The sequence below is a fragment of the Lates calcarifer genome, unplaced genomic scaffold (assembly GCF_001640805.2).
Source record: "Lates calcarifer isolate ASB-BC8 unplaced genomic scaffold, TLL_Latcal_v3 _unitig_1189_quiver_1057, whole genome shotgun sequence".
Taxonomy (NCBI): Eukaryota; Metazoa; Chordata; class Actinopteri; family Centropomidae; genus Lates; species Lates calcarifer.
The window spans coordinates 22,459-47,502 of record NW_026115347.1 but is presented as its reverse complement, the minus strand read 5'-3'; the positions used below and the strand labels follow the sequence as shown (position 1 = coordinate 47,502).

Here is a 25,044-nt window from a genome sequence, read left to right as displayed (position 1 = left end):
ATCAAATCATCTTGGATAACTTGACATACAACAGACAATAGGTCCACTGGCTGGATAGTAACAAATATGTGGAAGGAAATGCAACTAACAATCTGTCTGTCTGCTCAAGTTTGTAGCCCACCGCTAACTCATTGATTCCATGGCAGTCTAAAGCCACTCCCTGTTCATACCTCCCTGAAGTCCCCAGATTATGGGAATTGTAGTTCCAAAACTTAGCTAATTATGCCCCAAATCCAATTAGGACAAAGAATATAATGTCACACTATCAATATCTTTATAAGGCTCAGAATATCCTTTCAAAAATGCTGATACTCTCCTCTATCCATTAGATGAGTGAGGGGTGGAGGATGTGCTATTGTTCCAATGTTTCAACTGATACTAGCACTCAAGTTCTGAGTCAACCAAAGAGAAAGATAAGATAGACTTCATTTCCAAATCCATTTAGAGGTAATCTAATCAGTTTAACATCCATTTACAGATAAGTGTCTGTGAATGGATGTTAAATGGAAGCCTATGCAAAAAAGCAGCACTGACAGCAGCAGCAGCAGCATCCACACACTTCCCCATCACCTGAAATGGGGCTGGTGTGCAGCAGCCATGGTATGACTGAAGGTTTCTTTATCAAGTGCTTACAACGAACCCTTCACCTCTGAAGAACAGCTAACCAAAACACTGCAACAATTTCTAACATTCAAAATGAAAAACTGCCCCCAATAACACTTCTTGCACCCACTTCATAGTAAAAGTCATAATCAGTTCTCTTCCCTGGAGGACTTTTACCCTGAAACAGCTGCAGTAAGTGCCGAGTATGCACTGCACACTACGTCCTCATTTGACCTCATAAATCATGTAATCAGCATCAACTTATATGCTGAAAGCTGAGCCGTGATAACAGTATTTTCAAGTCTGTGTCTGCCATCCTTACCGTATGAGTACAGAATTAGTGTTAAACCACAGTGTACTGCCACCAGCCCTGCTCCTGTGAATTCTTTGTCCTCACCTCCAGGTAGAGCGGCGAGCTGGATCCATGGTTCATCCTCTGGGCCAGCTGGTCCCGCTGCAGGATACACTCCTCCAGGTGGATGACGTTTGGGTGCTGGCTTTGGATGCTGCTGAGCGCCCAGAACTCCCGCAGGGCCAGCTCCACATTCTCTGGAGAGTGGCAGCGGATCTTCTTCACCGCCACCCGGGCCCCTGTGCGCTTCACTGCTGCCTCATAGACCACGCCGTAACTGCCACGCCCCACCTCCTGGATCAGCTCGTATTTCGGCTGGCTGCTTACCATCCTAGTCCGCACTATGGAGAAACAACACACGTGGTAGATTTTGTATTGTTACTACTTCTGCTTAGTTGACTTTGACTTTGAAAGTCTAAAGCCACACCAGCAGCTCTGTGAGACTAATACTATTCAGACATCTGAAACCTAATTTTTGGACAGATGAAATAAGAAGATACAACTTTTATTATTGCTAGATTCTTATCAACGTTTGTGTATAATGTTGCTATGGCTACAACTTGAGCCCTGTTTTTTAAGCCCATAGTTGTTACTATTCCGTCACTATTAATAGTATGAAGAATTAGCTGTTAGCAGTTCATGTTTGCTACATATCCATGATAACTATAGAGGATTGTTGTGACACTGAAGAAAACTTTAAAGCATGGTGGTTGTCAGGTAAGTCCTAGAGTTATTATTTCTAAGCAGTTTTATGGACATTTATTTGCAATAGTCATCTGTTACTGGAAAGTAGAGGTCAGATTGAATCTAAAAATGCATGCATCATGACAGTGGGTTCAGATTTCTCAGAGTTAAGACTCTGAATAGGAGTGCAAATTTTGACGCAAATTTTGGCAAATGGCTGCTAAACATTGAGTTGTGTCACTGCTGTTGCTGCAACTGCTGACCGTGTTTGTTGACGGGCCAAATCAGCAGCCAAACTACAATAACCAACTTCCTGTTGTTTTCGGTGCACCAGATCCACAGTATCTTGGCCCCATGTCTCTCCCTCTACACTGCTAGAGGTGTGAAAACCTCTGGTCTAAGCTGTCAGCTTAGATCAGAGGTTTTGAGCTTTATCAGGCTCAGCTGATCGCCATCTACCAGCTTTTGCTACCTGTCATCACTGTCAGCTGTTTGAACTATGTCTGCCTTTTTTCCTGCGGTTTTCTATTATATCTTTTACTACCACTGCTGGGCAACAAAGGTGAAAAATTTTAAATTCTACACATTATTGTAAGTCCTATTTGTTTTCAGGTATATCTTAATACAATACTAGTTCTTGGTCTTCTAGTTGCACAGCAAACTGTCTAACCCTGTTTTCCTACATTCTCTTTTACACTGTGGATTTTTAAATGTGACACTTCCTAGCATACACACATTTGTACACCTTATCCATACAAGTATAGCAGAAATACACATACCAACGTGTCTGCACGACACTGTACGACAATATACACTCACTGATGTGCAACATACAGAAGCATGGTCCAGCTTCAGCCCAGACAAAAACATTCTGAGGTCTAGTCAAAGCTAATATCAGATCTAAGCACTCTGAGTTAGCCTGATGAAGTGGATGTCTTCTAAAGTTTCAGTCATTTTAGTACAAATTAACCTCTTTGTGTTCCTGTGGACACGGTTTCCTTGTTGAACCACGGTGCAGGGATACGCACTAGTTGCACATACGTTTGATGCCAAGACAAAACAACAGCAATAAACCAACAAGCGACTGCCAGGATGAAGATCCCTGCTCAATTCTGCCAAAGCCTCACACTAGGTTCAGCCAAAATTTAGAATTAATGTGGAATTTGTCTGCCATCTCTTCCAGTGCAGATGCATTAGGAGGGTAATGTTTCACAGCCAGGATGTAAGTCAAGTGGGAATTTGATACTGCATTAAGACAGACTTTAAAACTTCAGATATATCCTGTTAGATACACAAATCTTCTCACTATTGTTTACAGCCAACTCTAATCATACATCATATGAGTCACACTGCTGTTATTTGAACCCTTTCACTAACCACAAAATTCATAGTTTTTTTTTCTTCTGAGCCACAAACTTTCTTTCTGCACTTCTACACGTTTCCTGACATGCTAACCAACTCCTCAGTAAACCAAAATATTTTCCCTACAGTTTAAATATTGGTGATACTGGACCAAACTGATCACATCATTTTGCTCAAATAAACAGCATTCCTTCCTGTTTCTCTTGTTATTAGTCCAATGATGGCAGAGAATATCATGTAAGAACAGAAACAATGGGAATCTCTCTTTCACTTGAACAACAAAATGAGAGAAGCCACATACCACCGTGCAAACACGACCACCAACCTTTACAGTACTGTATGTCTGAGGTGACCATTACACATAATAGCACCATATACTGAAGTCATGGAATTGGCTACAAATTGAGATCAAGTTTCACAAACTGGTATCTGTTACAGGGTTATCATGTTACCTTGTTAAGGCATGCATGTCCCTGCATATGCATGGGTAAGACCTTGCTATGCCACTAAAAGCACGCACTGGCTGAGTCCATTGCTGGTTGTTTTGTTTGTTTGTTTTTGGTTTTCTGGGTGCGTGGGGTATTTTAGTCATTTTATTTTCGCTAAATTAGAGGTATACTAGGTAAAAATGTACAGGCTCATACAAAAGTAATCTCTATCGCCACTGACCTCTCTTCATTCACTCTATAGCTCACTCACTCTGCTCTCGCTCTGTGCTGTCCAACTGATCCTGGTCCTGAAAAGCGACATCAATTCATAAATCATATTTGAGAGCTACACCAAACCTTGATCATTTATTAGCATATGCTATCCCTACCTGTTTGTTCATCTGGAAGCTGCAGGCGGACGCTTCCTTCATCTGACTCATTCAGTGTCAGACAGCCGCTCAGCCCGTCTTTACAGCTTATTGCTTATCAAAGATCTCAGAGTGATTGTTGTATAATTAAAAAAGAGCAGGCAAAAGACTGCAATGTTTCTGTAAAATTAGATTTTCACATCAAAGTCCACGAATAACAGAGGATAGGGTGAAGGCACGTGTTTTCAAACAGCAGCAGCACACACACCTGCACAGATATCCCGGCAAACGCTGGCTGTTGGACTGACAGTAGCCGGATGGAAAATTTTAACATATTGCCCAACCCTATCATGTAGTCACATAACCCTGTTCCACCTGCCTGATCAAGAATAGCGCTAAGGCTGCAACTTGCGATCTTTTTGGAAACCACGTATTTTAGAGAGTTTTCTCATATTTAGTGATCAAACAGGAATGTGTTTACCTCTTGTAAAGATTAAAGAAGTTAAGTATCTGCAACTTGGGCTGCAACTGATGACTATATAAGCATTAATCTGTTTATTATTTTTATGAGTAATCATAAGTGACGTCAGTGACGTCTTTAAATTATTCATTTTGTGCAACCAACAATCCACATTGGTGATATAGAATTATTTAAAGCAGCAAGTTTTCATATTTGAAAAGCTGGGAGAATGACTGACATTTTGCTTAATAAATAACTGGGATGATTTATTTTTTTGTCAAAATTGTTGTTGTTGTTCTTTTCTATCAATTAATTAATTAAAGGACAATTGTTCAGGCTACAACAGATGTATTAGTTTCCTTTAACAAAAACATACAGCTGTGTATTTATTATCATGTGTTTACAATTGCAAGAAATACTTACTAACAATAATAACAACAGAGTTCAGAGTAAAACACGAGTTAGCACTGCAACAGAACTGCCAGTCAAAATCAAAATGACTGGACGACTGACACTGACAGTGTTAAATACCTGTACCTGTGCAGAGACATTCAGTGGACTAATAATAAAACTTCATTTTAATGTGAGGACACTACACACAGATTTGGGAAAGATAAACGTCTCCAAAAAGTCGGGAGTAAGAAGCTGTCTCCTGGACAGAAAGAATGATAGCCAACATGCTAACGGGATAATTAGACATCCACTGGGCTGATTGGCTAACAGGCTAACAGCTAAGTGGCCTGGCCACCGACAGCTAACGATGTTGTTGGTTAGCTAACGTTAGCTAATCACGTTAACACCAGCTAACAAAGAGTCCAGCTCTCGCCAGCACAATCGACATGCTACATCAAGCTTATATAATTCAACCCTAAAACAAGTTCACCGCTCCTTAATTATACTAACGTTAGAGCATGGAAGAAGCATGCATGATAAGCACTAGGTACTGACAGTTTATTGTCCTGTGTGTGTGTATGTGTGTGTGTGTGTGTGCGCGCGCGCGTGAATGTGTGTGTGCCATCAACAAATCCAACCAGATTCCTCAAAACATACACACCTGCAAGCCAAGTGGACGAGTAGCCACAGCTGCCAAGACAATAGTCTAAATGTATAAGAGACTGCAGTTCTTATGCTGAAAGTTGACATCTTTTCAGTCTCACCTTTGAATCGTTTCTCAGGGGTTCATTTGTTGTCTTCCTCACTCTCCCTGGCAGCCATTACCGCCGCACACGTTCTGCTCGCACAGTCAAACCGGGGAGGTTTTGTCAAACACTGGACGTGGGAGCGTGCAGCTGCTGTGCAGCGCAGCGCAGCGGTGGACAGAATGAGATGACTTCCGGTTACACATTTCAAAATAAGCTCCTTTTTTTTTTTCAAAGAACAGTAAAACATTATGTAAACCGCTACAGAAGACACATACATTTGCATGTACTATAAATAATTTAACATTCCAGTGCTTTTAAATATAAAAACATCCTTTGCATTTAGATCATCAATGTGTACTCGGACTCAGTAAAGTTTAAAGCACAGCGACCCATCACAACTTTCCAGTAATAAAGGACTATTTTATTAATAAATCATTCCCAAAAATATTCTTATGTGTTAAACAGTAAACACGGGCAAATTATTTGATCATTTATGTCTTATCTATGTCACTTTCAGTGACTATATAACCTGTATAAATGGAATCCTATTTATTATATTATGCATAAATGACAGGCCCTTTTGAATGGCAGTTTCCACTGACGCTCAACATCTCTTCACACGTGCTTGTTTTTACACTTACAGATTTATAAATGAACAAGTTCACTACCAACTTCTTCTCCTTGGTGACAAATTCATTAACTATATTTTGAAAGAAAATTACAAAACTTCCGGCCATGCCCTATGCTAAGTTTGGCTAGCTTTACAACGTTCCCCGCATTTTTTTTCAACAGTACAGTCAGTCCACCTCCCTCCATCAAACCGAGCTGTCACTTACAGGGAGTGGACATAATAACATGAACACCTGCAGAAGTCTTTGCAATGTAAAGGCCCTGCAATTATTTCAGAAATTATTTCTTTTTCCTTTTTTTTCTATGTTTTTCCTTTGATAATTAAATGTGTATAAACTTGTCTATGAGTGATAGGCCCATTCAAATGGTTAAATGTCTATAAATCTGTTGTGGCATGGTTTTCATTGTCTAGTATTTTTCAAGATCAAAACGAGGTGGCAGTAACTTCAGGCTGGGAAGTTTAAATATAGATATTATTATAGATATAAGTATAAAAGATGTGTTTTTCCTCCTACTGACGAGCAAAGCTTAAACATGTTTTTGTTTATTTGATAGGATCTTCTATAATGATTCTTTGTAAGCAACATATCCATTAATAATATAACATTTTGGAGTTTGCATGCCTGGGATTCCTCCTAGTAATGCAGCCCCCCCACTGTCCAAAGACATGCAGGTTAACTGGTGACTCTAAATGTGAATGGTGTGAATGGTTGTTTGTCTCTATATGTCAGTCCTGTGATGGACTGGTGATCTGTACAGGGTGTACCCCACCTCTCACTCAGTGTCAGCTGAGATTGGCTCCAGCCCTCAAAAGACAGTGGCCTACATAATGGATGGACGGATGGATGAATGGATGGAAAGTAAGATTTTGCTGTTATTCTAATGTAAGTAAAATTAGTTTAATCCAAAGTATTTCTTGAATGATGCAAAGCACAATATCTCAACGTCACCATCCCCAAATTAAATAGATGTTTAGACTGAGCATGGAAGTTCATGAGTGGTTTCACTAAAAACTTAATAAATAAAATGAACTCAAGGTCCATTGACAAGCCTTTTCCCAGAGCTGTCAGCCATTTGAAGAAGATGGCAAAATGTGGATGAAAACTTTGCAAGTGCACCTTGAGTTTAGGTTCTTTTCTTAAACATCTGAGTCATCCATTTCTAAGTTGGATAGATTTCCAAAATGTTTGCTAATTATGTTAACACTGAAAATTACGTCTGTAATTATTGCCAGGAATAAGATTCAAAATGTGAAATTGGCATCCTAGAGAAGGTTTGACAACCATCAGTATAAAGTAAATACAAAAAACAAACAAACACAAATCTTTAAAACTTTTGATCTTTAATTTGCCAATATTTTGCAGCACAATTTATTTCAGTTGCTGGCTGAAAAGAAAATCAGCAAAAAAAAATCAAGTGAGGCAATGATCCATATGCAATCACAAATGTATTTACTGGGTTAAATAAGGCTACAGTATGAATTCAGCACAACCCACAGAGTAATGATTCAACTTAATTCAACTTAAACCCAGAAAGTCAACAAGAACAAGTTTAGTCCAGACGCTCTTTGCCTGCAGTTAACATCTCCAGAAGGACAAAAATTGTGGGTGTGTCTGCTCTGTCAAGACATGGGTGTTTGTTTGAAAGCAGAAAATTTCCTAGTTGTGTATTTGTCCATTATTTTGTATTTCTCTTTCTCCTGGAGAGAAGTCCAGGTTTCATTCAAAAGCATCACTTTGGTCTAAAGTATAATATCTATCATTATATTGGCAGCAACAATAAGCATAACATTTCTAATGTTTTTTGAGGTGGCACATATCACACTGAAAATGAACTGTATGAACAAAGTAATAAATATTTGAAGAGACAACTAAATAAATAAAAAATGTACAATACTTACAAAACTGGTTTTTGGACATGCTGTTCTCAAGCTGTCTGAAACCAAATCACACATGAGGTAGACTGGTATAGGTTTTTGACAAGACAATTTCTGTCTTGGTCACACATACAACGAAACAACAAGAAACAAGACAAATCACTGGGACTTCGCTTAGATTAGACTATTATAAATGGTAGATTAGACTCCATTGTACTGCAGCATAGTGAGCATTATGGTGAACCCAAGTACATAATAGAAACTTAATGATCCTTAATGATGATCAATACTGATCCTTTGTGCTGTGCTATCAGTAGTCTCAATTATCAGTCCCTTAATGAAAAAACTAATCTATTATTCTACTCATTATCATGCAGACTCATCATGAACATTATATTAATACCGTGAAAAAGACACTGAATATGTACAGTAAAACATCATCATGGTGACCTTTTAAATAGAGTGCCAAGCTTCTTTTGACTTAAGGGAAATGTTAATGGTTAGCTGCAGTGTCATCTCTGACTGACCAGTTTTGGTCCATCAGAGCAGGACAGTGAATAGTAAATATGTCAGTGCAAATGATTAAGAAATTTTCATTTGGATGACTTAAGTCTTTCCTATAGAATTTCATTGTACTCTTGGTTGTTTGTACACTTGTATGTATATAGTCAATATGATATTCAGTGCATTCTGGGGATTATTTTGTGATGAAACATTTGAACTGACTTTTCTAGTGAGCTAAAGTTTCCTCAGCAGATTTAAAATATTACCTACATTTCCTTGAATGTCTTCCAGCAACAATGCAACCTGAAAAAAGGAATATACTTATAACATATAACATATTTTTCTTAGTTTGTGTACATATTAAATACACAAGGAAACCCCTATCATTAATGAGTTGTTGAGGAGTTCAGAGGTATGTTTTTCCCAGTTTGGACAGAGCCAGGCTAGCGAAACTCTAGCATTAGCATTAGGTTGTCTCCTGCTCTGTAACTCACTGAGATTTACATTAATGTTATTCTCACTTCTGGGGAAATAAGCAAACTTAAAAATTAGGTGGACCCAGAAATGTTAAGCTATTCCTTCAGTCCTGTAGATAAATGAAGAGACTATCTTTTTAAGTATACACACTGAGGTATGGATTCCCAAAATTGAAACAATGCTGTAGCCTAGGTTTATCTAGCTAGATAGCTCTGTGGCTAAAGCTAATCAGTTGCCATGATGTAGGCTAGGTGGCTATATGTTTAGGCTACATTATGGCAACTTATCCACTTATGCACACATGAAATTTCAACAAGAAAATACAATCTCTACCAAGAAATGCAATGCATATCATGCTGAAAGATACACAGTGTTGTGAATGGGTGGTTCCTTTAAGTCATATAAGGTTGCCAAAGCACTTGCTGTTGTATTTGGTCTATCAGATAAAAACATACAGATAGTGCATGAATCATTTGGCAATCAGTGCCTGGGTCTTGTAGCAACCCAAGACAGTTAATAACTTAAGCATTTAGACACATCCTACAAGAAACTATGTTAAGAAAAGTTCTCCCTGAGTTCACAATGAAGATGCTAACTATAAGGTTGATATCACTGTGAAAGCAAGTTTACATATACAGTTATAAAGAAAAGTAATATATTTCACATTCAAATGTTGTGGGGTGTTTTTTGTTTTGTTTTGTTTTGTTTTGTTTTGTTTTGTTTTGTTTTGTTTTGTTTTGTGTGCAGTGACAATACACTAAAGTTGTAGATTAATTACATTGTCCTTAAACAATTACACAGTAATAGAACTGTCAGAATTAGTCAAAAACATTAGGACATACTGCACAACATGTGTGCAAAAAAGCCAAAGCTTACTTTACATGTATTGGTATTGAGAGGTACAAAGATATTTCTGAATCACAGCACAGATTGTAACAACTAAAGCTCTGAGATTTTTGTCTGCTCTTCAGGGAGGGGGAGCAATTCTGAATAAATAGTCAATGTAAAAAAGATATCTATATACATCTAGCCTTCAGCAAAACTAGTAAAGGCAGAGGCCAAGAACAAAAACAAGAAACTACTATGTCTCAGCTCCTTCTTTTCACTTCACCTGCAGCTTTCAAGTACAATAACACAGAAAGTACTGTTTATGTGAAAAATCCCTGATATATATGTGTAACATTCCATTTGGATGAATACTGTTTTGCAGACAATGCCTGCCATACAATCAATACTAGTCTTGCATATAAGTTTAAATTCTGAAATGGCAACTTGGTATTAAGACATACATATCACCACTAGAGGAATTATTCTCATTGGTATGTGTGTGGTGGGATAACATTGTTTCTAATGGAATATGGCATTTGAAAGCAGCTCTTATCAACCCCACTGGAAAGTGGAGGTTATGGCACTTGTGTTGTGACATTCATTTTTTACCATAAAACCTGAAAATATTTTTCCCACTTTCATTTAAGTATTTGGCAGCTCAGTATATGTTTTTCCTCTTAACATTCACATATTGGATTGTGTACCTTGGTTAGCTATTAGAAAGAACCCACTGTGGTGCTCATCAGTTGACAGAGGCATACATCATGTCAGATCAGTCCAAACAGGGACTTGATATCTGTGGCTACTACATGGCTGAGTCAGCAGTAAGTCTGATTGTTTCATTCCAAAGCTAAGACACTTACCTAAGTCAGAAAATAACACAAAAAGAAAAATAACCAGGCATATCACATCAGTATTACAGCGATGTCTCTCTTTGCTATAAATAAAACCTGAGGTAGCTCTTCCTATAAGCAGTGTTCCAGTGAAAAATCTCACATATTCCCTGAATGATTCACTCTGAGTTTTCAGAGGGCAGCCTGGCTGAGCTCCTCTTCCTCATCCCTTGGTGAGGTAGCTGTTCCCTGAGAGCCTGGAGAGGAATGCTGCTGCTGCTGCTGCTGCTGCTGCTGCTGCTGTGCTTTGACTGGACAGTTGGCCACCATGTGGGACACACTCTGGCAAAAATGACACTTTTTGGGCTGAGGGGGCAGCTGGCATTCTTTGGCATGGTGGCCAGGTCCTCCACAGTTGTAGCATCTAAATTGACAAGTGAAGAGGAAATGATCTCATTGTGGCAGTAGTATTAAGCATAATGGATTCAATACTTTCAGGAAAATGAAAAGAACATTCACTGTACAACACTGTACTGACATGAACAACTTTAACATTTGCGTGTTATCAGTCTTGCTAGGATATCTAAATGAATTCAAACCCACTCCTCTATTCAGAGTCCCGACATCAGGGTTTGACTGATAGGCCTATGGGTTTTTGAGAGCCAGTACCAATATATTTAGATAAATGCTGTAGCCTCTTGGTTTTGATATTTTTCAGACTTTCCCCAGACTTTCATTTATAATGAGAGGAAAAGTGGAAAAAAGTAGTATAACTTGGCTACATTCAGAAGATGTGACTTTGTTGAGTTTTGCCTGGTGTGCTTTAGAGATGTTTGTTTGTGCATGACATACTTTATATTTCATAGTTGTTTCTTTTGATGAAAAAAATAATAAGTATTTCAAAAAAATAAATTGAACTATTACCTAGCTAATTAGTAATTAACCTAACTGGTTAGCTAAGTGGATGAAGACATTTGGATGTGATGGCTACCAGGAAATATATATACTAGACAAGCCAACAATCCCTGCTACATTCCTTCATGTATTATGTTTACCAGTATCTTTGGTTACTTGATAAACTGTAAATTGTAGATTTTATTATTATTATTATCATTGTAAATATTCAAGTGTGTTTTATAGATTTAACAAATGGTTGATTTTTTTATTTATTTATTTATTTATTTTTTACTTTTATTTATTTTACTTTTCTGAAATTAGAATTTTCTCAATAAATCCCATGTGCAGTGAAGTAATTTCTACCACCAGAGGGCAGCATACTCTCAGCTTTGAGTGGAGTCACTTAACCTATCTGTCACCATGCATCTACGTTAACTGTCCAAGTGTTTGGCAGCTGTGAGGGGATTTAGCCAAATTGATCTCTCTCCCTCATGAGATTATGTAATTTCTATTCAAAGCAGAGTATTAGAGCTCTCTTTACATTTGGACCTTTTATTTTTGTGTGTAGTGTTCAAAAAAGCCAGCTCTATAGACTAAATTGCTTTTGCCACTCCAAACACCATGAGAGAACAGTCACTGACCAGTGGATATTTTTATCCAGATAGAAGAGAGGAGATAGAAATATCCCCTCACTAGCTCTCTTTAAATTTAAGACAGAATCACTGGAAACAAAACAGAACAGTCAGGTATTTGTACCATTACCCACACTGCCTGGGATCATATCAACATACAGCATAACCCCAGGCAGACTCTCACCCATGAAAGATGAAAACTACCCGCAGCACAATACATTTATCAAGATTTCCAGTCAGAGTCATTATCATATAATACAAAAAGTGTTGTTTATTTGCAGAGGTGTATGCTGGAAAGGCCGACCAACACACAGAGAATTAGCAAACATAACAGTGGATGGATTTCCTTGCTATTTCTTCCCTCAGATTGCAGGAGATTCAGAATGTTAAGCTGCACAGACAAGACGTGGACGAAAAGTGAGGGAGAGTCAGAGAGAAATGTTTTAGAATCTTTAGAATTTTTGTCCTTGAACAAGGCGTTTGAGTTGGGTGTTATATTCAAATTTCACAAATTTGTCTTCTTAAACATCGTTTTGTTGTGATGCATACCTATGTTTTTAATATGCAATTGCCTTAAAAGTGTGTTTCCCTTTTCTCAGTGTCATATATTGTATTCTTTGTCCATTTTTGTTGTCCACACACGCCACAAAACCAGTGACTGTGGTCTTGTGTTAACACACACGTTTTACATTGAGGCTAATTACCTTAATATATTGATGTATGCTCCTGAGTTTACTTGCATTCTGTTTGCTTTGCAGGAAATGGAAAGCAAACAGAATGCAAATGAAAATGTATGTACAATCAGATGTAAAATTATTGCACTGAGAAAATGCAACACAAAGAAGTGTGTTCCATTGTTTCACATTGGCTTTCTTCACAAAACACACTGACATGTCATAGCAGGAAAAACACAGGTGTGTTTAACACCATTGCTGAAGCCTGTTCCAGGGTTCTGACATTGTTTGAATGTTTTCTCACTGATATGGTTTATGGAGACACTTCAATACAGCTCCATGTATTAAACAAAAACTGATTGCCTCTTCTCATTTGAACAGCAGTTTGCTCAGAATATGTTACTTTAACAGACCAGTTTAAGACACTTAAAACAGCCTTCTACTGAAAGTCATTATGATCCACTTTCATTACATTACATCATAATCCAGCCCTAATTTTACAATGCACAGGTTAAAGCATAAATAACAAACCTCACAGAACATGATGATTAAAACACTACACCTCTGCTACTGTTTGTTGATCTTGTAGGTAAACGGGTGTTTCATCAGTAAATCTATGCTGAGAAAGCTAATGATCAGTGGCTAAGTGAAATCCTGTTGGTGAATTCATTAGGGCAGGATAATTAAGGCGAGTGAGGCTCAAGCATCGTGTAGTGTGACATAAAGGGACCGTGGCTACTTAAACAGTGAGGCCAAAAGTATTGATTTGTTGTAAACGGACAATCTGGTTTCTTTTGCTCTCCATCTGTGGTTGAACGAGTAAATGAACGGAGAGAGGAGCAGTAAAATCAACATTGCCTGTCACACTTTTTAAGACTTCTGAAGTACTATGATTATACTTTGATACTAAGACATGCAACAAAACTAAATCTACCATAATATAATAATTTGCATGTTTTGATTTTAATTGAAAGTTTATGGAGTTCTAAATCCGACTGAGCCTGTTTTCACAGGCAAATAATCAACTTTTAAAAATAACGTTTGACTTGGCTGCACTGATTTATAAAAGGACTGAGTGAAGGCCCTCACTTGTTTAGATGCTCACTAAAGTCTGATCCACAAAAATCCAGTATAAGTCAAGTTCTGATGCTTGTTGTGATAGATTATTTATCTAAAGCAAGATTCATGTTTCTTCCTATTTCTTAATCAGCTGTACATGAACAGATGTGAGTTTATCTGGTCAGCAAATCACACTGAAGACGTAATCTTTAAAACCACCTCACAGTTATATAGTTTCATTTTCATAAAAGACTCCATAAATGTAGGGTGTACCCCACCTCTCGCCCAGTGTCAGCTGGATAGGCCCCAGCCCCCACCCACAACCCTCAAAGTCAGTATAGCTAATGGATGGATGGATGGCTCCACAAATTTTTAGTTTTTTTTTTTTTTTTTTTTTTTTGTGGGGTAATATAAATGTGAGACTCTCATGAATTATCTATGACAGCAAAACCTATAATACAATACTGAACACTGGCACTTTATTCCCACAGATCTTTACTATGGGTGTATTTCTATTTCTAGTCCTATACACACACACACACACACACACACATATATGTGTGTGTGTATATTCTACTGACTGTGTTTGATGATGCAACATAATTTCATACTGCAGTGCATCTTCAATGTAATGTCTGAATGACAATAAAGAAATCTGAATCTGAATAGTGCATGTGGGATTAAATAAAAATAACCCACAGTATGTGTGTCCATGGTAGTGAAGGAACATGGCAGCCAGTCAATGTTGTAGCTCACTGATGTGTTTTTGGACAGTGCAGCTCTATGTTGTAGAATGTTATGATATATCTGGAAATACATTTCAGCAGGATTCATTCACTGTTTATTTTTCATTTGTTCAAAGGAAGAAAAATAAAGACTGTCACCATCTTTATTCTGCACAGCAGCAGAATGCCTCCTGTGAGATACAGAATGATGAAACCCAGGCTCTGCCCTGGATCGTCTCACAGCTAACCACCACTTCCTTCCTCTCCTCTTCCTCCTCCCAGCCCCCTCCTCCATCAGCGTTCAGTATTGATCAGCTCGGCCACGAGGGTGGCAGAAGGAGCTCCTTTGTTTCAGTACGCCTGTAACCTTTGAACCCTGACCCCCGCTCCCTCTCACTGCCCTTCCTCCCACCCTTCCCTCCACCTCATTTGCACCACACCACATCCCATTGTTGCACCCACATCTGCTATCAATTAAACGGATAGGATCCTTTCCTCTTCTGAGCACAACATTTATGTTTAAGGGAAGAGAACATGTGAATGCAATCAAACCTGCAGTGGGTATTTAAGGGCAGGAAGCTGTCAGATTATTTTTTATCACTGCCCAATAGCCGCCATGATTAATGAAGCTGAACTTAATAAAACCCTGTCACAATAATAAGTCAGTCAGATCTCAGTGGTGTACAACCTACAAATCATACTCTGTTATTCTCCTGACATTCATGTTTGCGAACCAGCGAGAAGAAGAAAGTCTGAACATCTGAACACAATCAAATCCAGACAGGAGGATGTGGAATTCATTTTATCACTGCCATCCATGATTAATATGGTCAGATCTCTCAAATTAGCAATTAAATTAATAGCCTCACTGGATCTTAATTTGCCTAAACAAGCTTCAAAGGCAAATAGAGCAATTGCAAATAAATTGCAGTTTCTTGTAGTTGCATGCATTTACAGATTTATTCATTGCTGGTTTTGTTTTGGAATAAAGTGACAAACAGATGAAGCTGCACTGTGGTCAGCACAGAAACCAAAAAAAATGGAGCTCTGGGGGTTGGAGAGGCCTGAAGAGATCAAACAGTCTATTGATCCAGCACTTCAAGTGCATTTGTGTATTTCCTCAAACAATGGAAAAATCTATTAAACTTGTTTATGAGTCAAATCAACTTGTTTTAAATATTTTCTAAACTTTTCTAAATTTTTAGAAATAAGATTATTTGCTTTCTCTGTGAGGGTGAGATGAGAGGCTTAACACCACTCTTCTTCTCTGTTAGCCTGCGTCCTTCCAAAGTGGAAACACTGTCTGTAACTCCTAAGTCTGGCCAGTAACATTTCCACCAACTAAAGCTAAACCTGTGCACATCACTGATTTGTTAAGCCACACTGTAGCAGGACACTCAGAAGTGTCAGGTGGATGAAAAAACTGTTGTTTGTCAAGAAACAGTTTGAGCACACAGCTCACCCTAAAACCATAAAATGATCATTTTGACATTTCTGTTAACATACAGACTAAACAAACAGTGTACAGCATGTTAATTAGTGAGCATTAGAACTGCTGGCAGCTGTATTTTTAAAATCAGGACAGAGATGCTTCACAGACGTGCTTATGCCCACAGATGTACTGCTGTTTACACAGAAACAGTTCCAGCACATAACTCCCCTCATATCACAAATTCATATCTGTTTGAGTAGGTGTCTAACAAACACGACCAAATGTATAAATTAGTGAACTTAAAGAGAGTCGTCAGGTGCATTTTTTCACCGTGGTCAGAGTCAGGCTGGTTGTTTTCCCCTGTCTCCATGCTAAACTAGTCTAACCTGGACTCACCTGTCCCCCTTGGAGCGTCGTTTCTGGGCACTCTTTGGTCTTCTCTCACTTCCCAGACATGGAGCCCCATTGGGCCCAGTTACCCTGACAGACTCCAGTCCTTTAGATGATTTCTTAAAGGTGAACTCCACAGCTTCGCCTTCTCTGAGGCTGCGGAAGCCCTCCATGTGCAGTTTACTCTGTGAATTAAAAAGAGAAAAAAGGCCATTGTTATTATATTATTATATTATTATTGGTTATTAAGCAGTTACCACAGAATGCCAGGATGGTGATATCAGAGACAAACTGTACAGTACACTGTCATTAACCAGCACAGGGCAGATTGAGTTGAGTCCAGTTGTCATGAAATTATAGTCGCTCAAATGAAACATTTTTTCTGAGCAGTCAAAAACCTCTCATCTGCTGATGAAGATCATGATATGATCAAAAGCTCATTTATACTGGGTGTCATAGATTAGACTGAAAAAAGGTTGACCTCACTCAGCAGTGTTTTGACCACACTGTGTCTTTTTCAAGGTGAGTTTAACATCTTGCCTCAAATAACGGGTTCAGCCACAACGTCAGAGATACAACAAAATCAGCAGAAAAGTGAAAAAGGAAAGTATGAACTAATGTTTCCATCCAGTGAACAGTAGAAGGCAGGGGCTTCCAGATAAACACTAATTCTCCATTCAGCTGCCATGAACACACTTGAAGGAAGGAAGTGGAAGAGCACACAACAAGGTGACATACCTAAAGGCACTCCAGTCAAATCTTAAACAATGTAAAACAACGTGGAAAATGTGCTGGAACTGTCATTTCTGTTTGTGTCATGTATTGCTGTGAGGAAGGTTACAGTCTCCTCATGTTCCTGTCTGCCTCTTTTTTGCTTCTCCAGGGGAAGCTTCACTAAATAGTCAACTCACACGATTAGTGTAGGTTGTGATTTCTTCTTTAAGTCTGTTTTCATCGCACTTTGTTGTATTTTGTTTTTATTGATACACCAACTTTTCCACCTCAACCAAACATAAAAACTCAATTTTTTTGTCAGTTTTTTCAAACTGTATAGTCTGTGTTTTACCTCAATTATTTTCAGAAACTCTGGAGTTTGAAAATCATGAGTGGACATTAAGAAGTGACAGAGAGGACAGTTAATCAGCTGTTGTCCGTCCTCAGAATTACATCATCAATCATACACATTATATCAAAAGAAAAAGCAGCAAAATGGTGAATATATTTCTCTGACATCATCAAAACTCAAATGAACTGTATCATCAGAATTTCAGTCATTATGAGCGCAGAGAGCCAGAGAGAAGCCAGAGACAGACTTTAATGAACATGCTCTATAGACCCAGCAAGGCTGAAAACTGCAGATGACCAGACTTGGGCATTTTTGTAGCAAATGATAGCCCATCACAGCTTCTTTCTGTTAGCTGTTTCACTGTCTTTGACATCTTACAGCAAGTCGACTGTTGTGGATAAGAGTGTCTGACAACATAAATGCAATTATTTTGGGACAAAAGATGAAGAAACATGTAACCACTGTGTCAGGGAGCCCTCAGCACTGATGTTAAAACTTCAGTGCTTTTGTACACCCCTCCTCCACTTGCACCCCACACCTCCCATCCCTGATACATCAGCACCACCATCAAGATGCAGCCACAGAATCTATCAGTCACTGTCAATCAGTCTATCTGGTCAAGTCTCAAGCTGACCACTGCACTGGAGGATGCTGGGAAATGACAGAGGGGAAAAGGAGGGGATTCCTGGCAAACAGAAGTTACATTTCATACAACTAAACTGCAGCAGCAAATATGTTTTGTAGGAAGCATAATCACTGGCTGGATTATATCCGGAGGAAACGTATTCTTTGGATGAATGAAGCACTAGATTTTTTAAGGGGCAGCAGAGTTGATGGGAGGTGGTTTGGGTGGATGGTGGTCATATAAAGTGCATTTTTAGGACATAGCATTCTTCCTGAAATAGCTAAGATGTGGCAAGAATGTATGGATCCTGAGAAACTGTACAGTTCTATTGATCTGTCAGTTAAAGCTTTCTGACTGATGGAAATACAGGGAGGGATTTTGGAGGAAAATGAACTTTTACCATAACATTAAAGACATCTATCATGCATGGAAAATGACTGACTGGCCAAACAGAGGACACTCAAAACAAGCAGTCTGCCTGATGTGATGTTATTTGGTCACATTTGCTTCTAAATCAATTTCTAACACTACTGAATTGGTCATTAACAATACAGAACACAGCCTCTTTTATCAGCCTTCTGCATACCCATCTGACACCTGTGTCTCCCTAAAGCCCAAAACAAGCCATGTAAAGAGCCTTTATTCTCTTTCTTTCATCAGGTGATTTACAGCAGCACCAGGGCAGAGAAACCTGAGAAGAGGTCTTCACCAAAAGGTTCCACATGGGAGGCAGGACTGGAGCCCAGGGCTGGGTGGGCTCCCTTATGCTTTAATGACTTTATAACAGGAAGCATGGCTGGATGGGGAGAGGAGTGAGCCTTGTTATCTCTGCTTTAGCCTTTAACCCCTTTTAAAAAGAAATGTTTGAGCCCTTAGAGATCCCATTCTGATCTCAGCTGAAAAGGAAATGTTGTGATGGTAAAAGACCAAACGCATGGTTGAAACCCAGGAAATGAATGCGCTTGCAGAAAAAGGTTAATTCAGGTTTCTAGACATATGCATAGAAATATATGTTTTTTGGGGTTTTTTTCACGTTTCACAAGTTTGAATAGAAATGTTATATTAACATACAGTGTGAACAGACATAACATGTCTGTATTTGTTCAGTGTGCAAAAACATCATATGTAAAATGAGAATTAATTCATGTCAAGTCATTCTAATATGTAAAGTTTGTCATAAATAGATGTTGAATAATTCTAAAACATTTCGAGCTTTAAACCTTGTCAGGGTTTGGATGATGAACATTTTTCTTTCGTGTGTCTACTGCATCAGTTAAACAGTGACAGCCACAAATTCACACGATTGTGTGTTAACTGCAGCATTAGCAGAATGAATGTATCGTGTTAAGCCTAACATTGCTCTGCAAAACAAATGTCTGCCTGCATATTAATGAAGATGAGGTAAAGTTGTATGTATGTGACTGATTTAATTCAGCTAATATGGAAGAAAGTCTTCAGTGTGAAAGAAACCATCTTGGGAAGATTTGCAGGAAATATTAAGACAACACTTCATCAGTAATCATGTTTAATCATCTGCTGCATGTCAGAGTTTCCACATCTATGTTCCTGATTTAAAATCAAACTGCGACGTTTAAGGTCTGATTTTCAGCCTAAAGGATGTTTGACAGGGTCGCATCATTGAAAAGCCTCACCTGATGGACGAACACGTCCAGCGGCTGCTCCAGAGAAGCTCCGTCCCTGCTGCTCATGGACAGGAAGCCGAAGCCCATCCGAACGTTGAACCACTTGCAGACCCCGCTGCCCCGGGACAGACCCGCTTCCTCCTCCTCGCTCTGAGCACAGCCTCCTGCACGAGACACAGGGATGTGAAGGGCCCAGTTTTTTTTTTCTTCTGTTGGGCGCGTCTGACACAATGCGATGAAAATAATAACAATAATAAAAGCACAGGCCTGCACTGGAATACTGTTCATATCTGACTAAGTATTATCAGATACTCAGCCTGGGAAACACAGATCATACAGTCGATAAAGGGCTGCAGCTGCGATTTTCTAACGCACTCATCTTTAAATGATTTTCTCCATTAACTGTGACAACGCCCGTTGCAACTTCCCGGAACACAAACTGACTTATTAAATGTCTTGTTTTGTCTGATCATCAGACAAACCCCAAAACATTCAGTCTGATACCATACAAAACTAAGAAAACAGCAAATATTGACTCTTGAGGAGCGTGAACAAGTCAGTTTCTGTCTCTTTTTTTTCCCCTTAAAAAATGACTTCATTGACTATTTTCATTCGAGATTTTGGCCATTATTTACTGCAGGTACTTTCTCTGTCAGAAGAATAATGCCCACTGTCAGAACATGATGACATCCACTCATTAAGGAGCCTAATAGTTTCAGCCATAAACGATCACAGTGATAAATCCACTTTGTTCACTATGTATGATGCTGCTTTCATTAAATCGAATGCTCTCATTGAACTGGATAAATGGATTAATTCATATGTTATTAATGCATATACACTGACATAACAAATGAAGTAAATTGTGTATACAGGCTATACTTCCACTACCAGCAGGCCTTCCAAATAAAATGAGAGTCTTATCTGATGACAACATTTAGACTCAAAACAAAAGTGTGATTTCTCAGTAAATGGTCGCTTCTGTTCTACCTGTGACAGTCTGATTGGAAGCAGAGCCCATCCCGCCGCTCTCTGCAGCGATCCCCCGGCTTTAAAGCGCCCTGAGCCGCTGTCCTCCTCTACACCTCCACTCTACAGTCACATCAACACAACCATCCCTTCTCCCTGACACCAAGTCATGGCAGCACCTCTGCGGTTTTTTTTTTTTTTTTTTTTTCTGAATAGACAACCCCACAAAAGGAAGAAGAAGACAATGCAGGAGAAAGAAGAGCCAGGCCTCTTTTTTTTCTCTTCCTCTCTATTGAACCAGTTCCTTTCAGAGCATCTTCAAAGAGGCTCTTCTTCTCATACCTTCTGCCATGGTGAGAGCTTTCCACAGCCTCCCACAGCAACAGCTCCAGCCCACAAAATATTAGATGAGATGTTTTAACTGCATCCTGGAAATCCGTGCACGTTCCCCCTGTGTGTGTGTGTGTGTGTAGTAGTAGTAGTAGTCCACCAGGAGAAAATGTGTTTCCTTGTTCTCTTCTTGCACAATATGCAGAAGCCCCCTGACCCTCCTACCTCTAGTAATCCCCACCACACACACACACACACACACACACACGCACACAAAGGCCTCCACCTTTTCGGTCAAGTCCACGTGACTTCCAATCGCAGATAAATCAAACATGTCCAATAAGATAGGAAGCCAAAAGAGTTGACCATCTGACCAATCAGGACTTTGCACCCAAGGGCCCAGCGGTATATCACCCCGCCCACTATCACCCTCCTCCACACACACACACACATATACACACACGCACAACAAAAACCCAAGTGCAAGGCATTTGGCTCCTGTTCAAATGAAAGACTTGCCATGCCATTATTTTCCTGAATCTAATCTAGCTCCATCTCGAAGCAATATTTCAAATCACGTGTCATTATTGTGTCAACATTTTGTCAGATCTGTACATTCTGCTCATTTTAACTTTTCATTTTAACAAGTAAAATAAATCAATTTGCTCAAAAGCACAAGGACATTTAGAGGTTGAAGTTGGTTCTGGACATTTGGACTAAAAAAAGTCGCCCTTTCATTAAACAGATACAATTCATTAAAATGTATTGTGGTAAATGTAAAATGATTTAACAGAATCAAGTGTCAGCTTAACAGGCATTTTTACCATTCAGAGATATAGAGTCAAAATGAATAAATAAATAAACACTGAGGTAACTACAAGAGTTTGACCACAGAGGTCAAATTCATTTGAAACATGTTACTTTGTTTTAAAGTTAGATATAAGTTCTATTTAAAAGATTACATAAGAAGAGAATTATTATGCTGTTAAACCTGAGCTGTGGTCTTTGAATATAATATTACTATTAAACTGAAAGTGAAACTCCTCATTTTATACCTTAAAATGACACTATTCACTCATTAAAAATGACTTAATTGTTGTGTTTTAATGGGACTTTAAGTGGATTATTTATTGATACATTTTAACCATAAAAACCATAAAAAAAAACATAAAATTCCTTTAATTTCATTCTATTTCATAACCTCCTTAACCAACAACTCCAAATCTGTAGTACACAAATTAAGGGAATACTCATGAAGTCAGTAAATGAGAGCTTTTGAAATTAAGAGTTTTTTATAAAATGGGGATTCAGTTTTGGACAAATCAAGGCTAATATACTAAACACCTTGATTTGAATTAAGGTGTTTGATTAAATGGATATCTGATCATCTGATATCATTATATATAGTACATTTTTAAACATAGCTTTGTCACCAACCTTTCATCTCAGTGGAAACACTAGACATAAGTTTGGTCTAAAAGGATCTGTGTCGAATTGTTTGTGATTGTTATACAAGCGAAAAGGTGAAATTTAAACTCTTCTTTTAGCCCCTCGTGGTGAATCATAGTTGTCGTGGGTGACATTAATCTGTTTGCTTCACATTCACCTGTTACAAACTGTAAAAAGTCAGTTCATTCAGTCGGCTCATTAATAGGCAATTAGTCACTTTGAAGCTGCTGTATGGGACCGGACCCACTCTCGTTACAGCTGAGTCATGGAGCTTCCTGTAATAACACACACACACACACACACACACACACACACACACACACACACACACAGGCATCACATACATGCAGAGACAGTGAGCTAAGGCCAGCATTTTTCCCAACCTCCTCTGAGCGATTATAGTTTGATATCTCTACACATTTAGCGTGAGTATATATATATATGTGTGTGTGTGTGTAAGTGTGTGGTGTTGCCTGATTAAAACCAAATGACCTCCTTCATTCATGCAACAGCCGAGCCAGAGGCCCTAAAATCACAATGAAAATAGAAGGGCCACCCTGTGGTGACCCGGATCACTCAGAGGAGCTTGTGGGAACAAAGCCTTGGCACGTGCTCATTCAGCATCACTGAATTCACACACACATGCTGGTCTTTCACAGTGATGTCTCAGAAAAAGACAGAGAGAGTGAGTTCTAGTACATTTTAAACTTCCACTAAGACTCTACAGTATTTATGTTGTGTGTGTGTGTGTGTGTGTGTGTGTGTAATGATATGTGGTTTAAAACACACTCTGGGAATGCCTCAGCCCTTTTCCTTAACAGAGGGGGAAAATAAACAGCAGTTGAATGGGAAGCCTGTCAGCTCACCTTTCACCCTTCCTCCAGAGGGATATCAATCAATAAACCTGATCAATAACAAATCTATAACCCACTGCCATGTTGTGACAGATATCCCTCTCACAACAGGCCTCTAGGTAGCACAGCCTGCAGGCAACAATGACAGCCTTCACTGTTAAAGGAATATAACAAGATTTTTTGGAGACTGGTTGACTTCACTGTTGAGTGAAACAGAAAACAGAGTCATTTTCACTAGATGTCAGCATGGTGGACACTGTTGTTTTTTTAAAGCTACAGTGTGTGAGAATTAAAATTGTTCTGATGACGTACAGTCAAACAATTCTGACAAAAGCTGGTGCAGTCTTTTTTTTTCTTCTTTTTTTTTTTGGTTCAAGCTCACTCACCTGGTCAGATCTGTAGGAGCCTGCACTACTGTCCACCACAGGGTCATTTTTGATACTTCCACTAGACAATGCCAGTGAAGAAAAGAGCTGTAAAGTATATGGTTAAAAGGTTGTTCTTAAAATGACATGAATCAAAGGGCCTTGATGCCTAATTAGCACAGATACAATAGACCAGAGGTGTTTAGAAACTGGTGAAAAGGGTGGAAGACTGTTTCAGCACCAGGAACAGCTCCTTTAACAAAGCAAAGGCTTCCCTCTGTAACAGGCCATCAGTTCCATGTCCAACAATAAAATATTTACAGTCGCAAAGTTCCTCTAAAAGATTTGGTGATCCACGAATAGTATGTTAAGTAATCTTATTGAGTACCTTGAAATCACCCAGTATCATCACATCCCCAGGCTGACATTTTCAATCAGTCAGTTCATCTCATATTTAGAAAAACCTGCAACAGAAATGACATATTTGTACTGTATAGAAATTATATGAAATATAGATTTATTAAAGCATGGAGTCTACTAATTGGAAAAGAGTGTTGGGTAATATTTCCTTTACATCATACAGCTAAAGTCACCAACTATTACGGTAAAAATTAATATTTTCATATGTTACCAGGGTTCTCATACAGTGTTTATCAAGCACTGAACTGTTGACTGTTCAGTGCACGTCAAGACATCAAAAGAACATCCATCAAGCATGACTACATCTGCTCTCACACCCTCAGACCTTCACACTGTGTCTGTATTAATGATTAATCCAATATGCAAATAAATATACTTATATTTTATATATACTTATATCATTTTCAATTTATATATATATATGCAAATAAATATACTTATATTTATTTGCATATATATATATATATAAATTGAAAATGATCCTTTTGCCAAAAGATATTTCTTCGGTTAAAAACATCCAGAACAAAACAGAATGTGACTGTGGTGTCTGCCTTCAGTGTCTTTTGTCATTTATTCTATTCCAGATACACAGACACCATCTTCAGGTGACATGAGGACATGCAGTCCATTCAGGGATAATACTCTCAAAAACTGCTGGATGACCAGGGGATGCACAGGGACTAGCAGCCACATCCACAAGCATGCAGATGATAAATGTACTATTTTCTCACTCCCACTAGATGTCACCTTATGCTTGCATTCTCTGAGACCAGTAACATCAACAAACAAATCCAAAGACATGCATCATGTAATGTAACAAATGTTGGTATAATCACCATACAAACAGCACTGTCAGTTAAAACAAGCTATTATTCATTTCTTTATTATGTGAATGGTTGTTGAAACTCACCAGCAGAAACTCTATACATTAAAGATTTAGCTCTTACTTGGATCTGATCCAATGGGA

The 25,044-nt window shown here is 38.6% G+C and overlaps 2 protein-coding genes across 3 annotated transcripts; both read right to left on the bottom strand.

Moving 5' to 3' along the window:
- Window positions 1-836: 836 nt before the first annotated feature.
- Window positions 837-5,563, bottom strand: LOC108887050 (serine/threonine-protein kinase pdik1l). 2 transcript variants are annotated; one of them, XM_018682217.2, is made up of 3 exons: window positions 3,819-4,378; window positions 3,671-3,737; window positions 837-1,296 (listed from the first exon to the last, which is right to left on the bottom strand). In XM_018682217.2, the coding sequence occupies exons 2-3, from the start codon at window positions 3,678-3,680 to the stop codon at window positions 947-949; spliced, it is 360 nt and encodes a 119-aa protein (XP_018537733.1). In that variant the 5' UTR covers window positions 3,681-3,737; window positions 3,819-4,378; the 3' UTR covers window positions 837-946. The 2 variants fall into 2 exon arrangements, with proteins under 2 accessions (XP_018537733.1, XP_018537735.1); XM_018682219.2 differs by lacking the exons at window positions 3,671-3,737; window positions 3,819-4,378 and adding an exon at window positions 5,415-5,563 and having other exon boundaries at window positions 870-1,296.
- Window positions 5,564-10,739: 5,176 nt separating this feature from the next.
- LOC108887048 (protein lin-28 homolog A-like) lies at window positions 10,740-21,011 on the bottom strand. The gene is made up of 4 exons (XM_018682216.2): window positions 21,002-21,011; window positions 19,700-19,854; window positions 16,363-16,541; window positions 10,740-10,971 (listed from the first exon to the last, which is right to left on the bottom strand). Exons 1-4 carry the CDS (start codon window positions 21,009-21,011, stop codon window positions 10,740-10,742), a joined length of 576 nt encoding a protein of 191 aa, XP_018537732.1.
- Window positions 21,012-25,044: the final 4,033 nt, after the last annotated feature.

Bases quoted from the DNA above. Each gene is read 5' to 3' on its own strand.
- LOC108887048 (XM_018682216.2), bottom strand. The intron at 16,542-19,699 runs GTGAGGCTTTTC...TTTAATTCACAG, and splicing joins TGGACGTGTTCGTCCATCAG to AGTAAACTGCACATGGAGGG. The intron at 10,972-16,362 runs GTGAGTCCAGGT...TTGTCAATTTAG, and splicing joins CGACGCTCCAAGGGGGACAG to ATGCTACAACTGTGGAGGAC.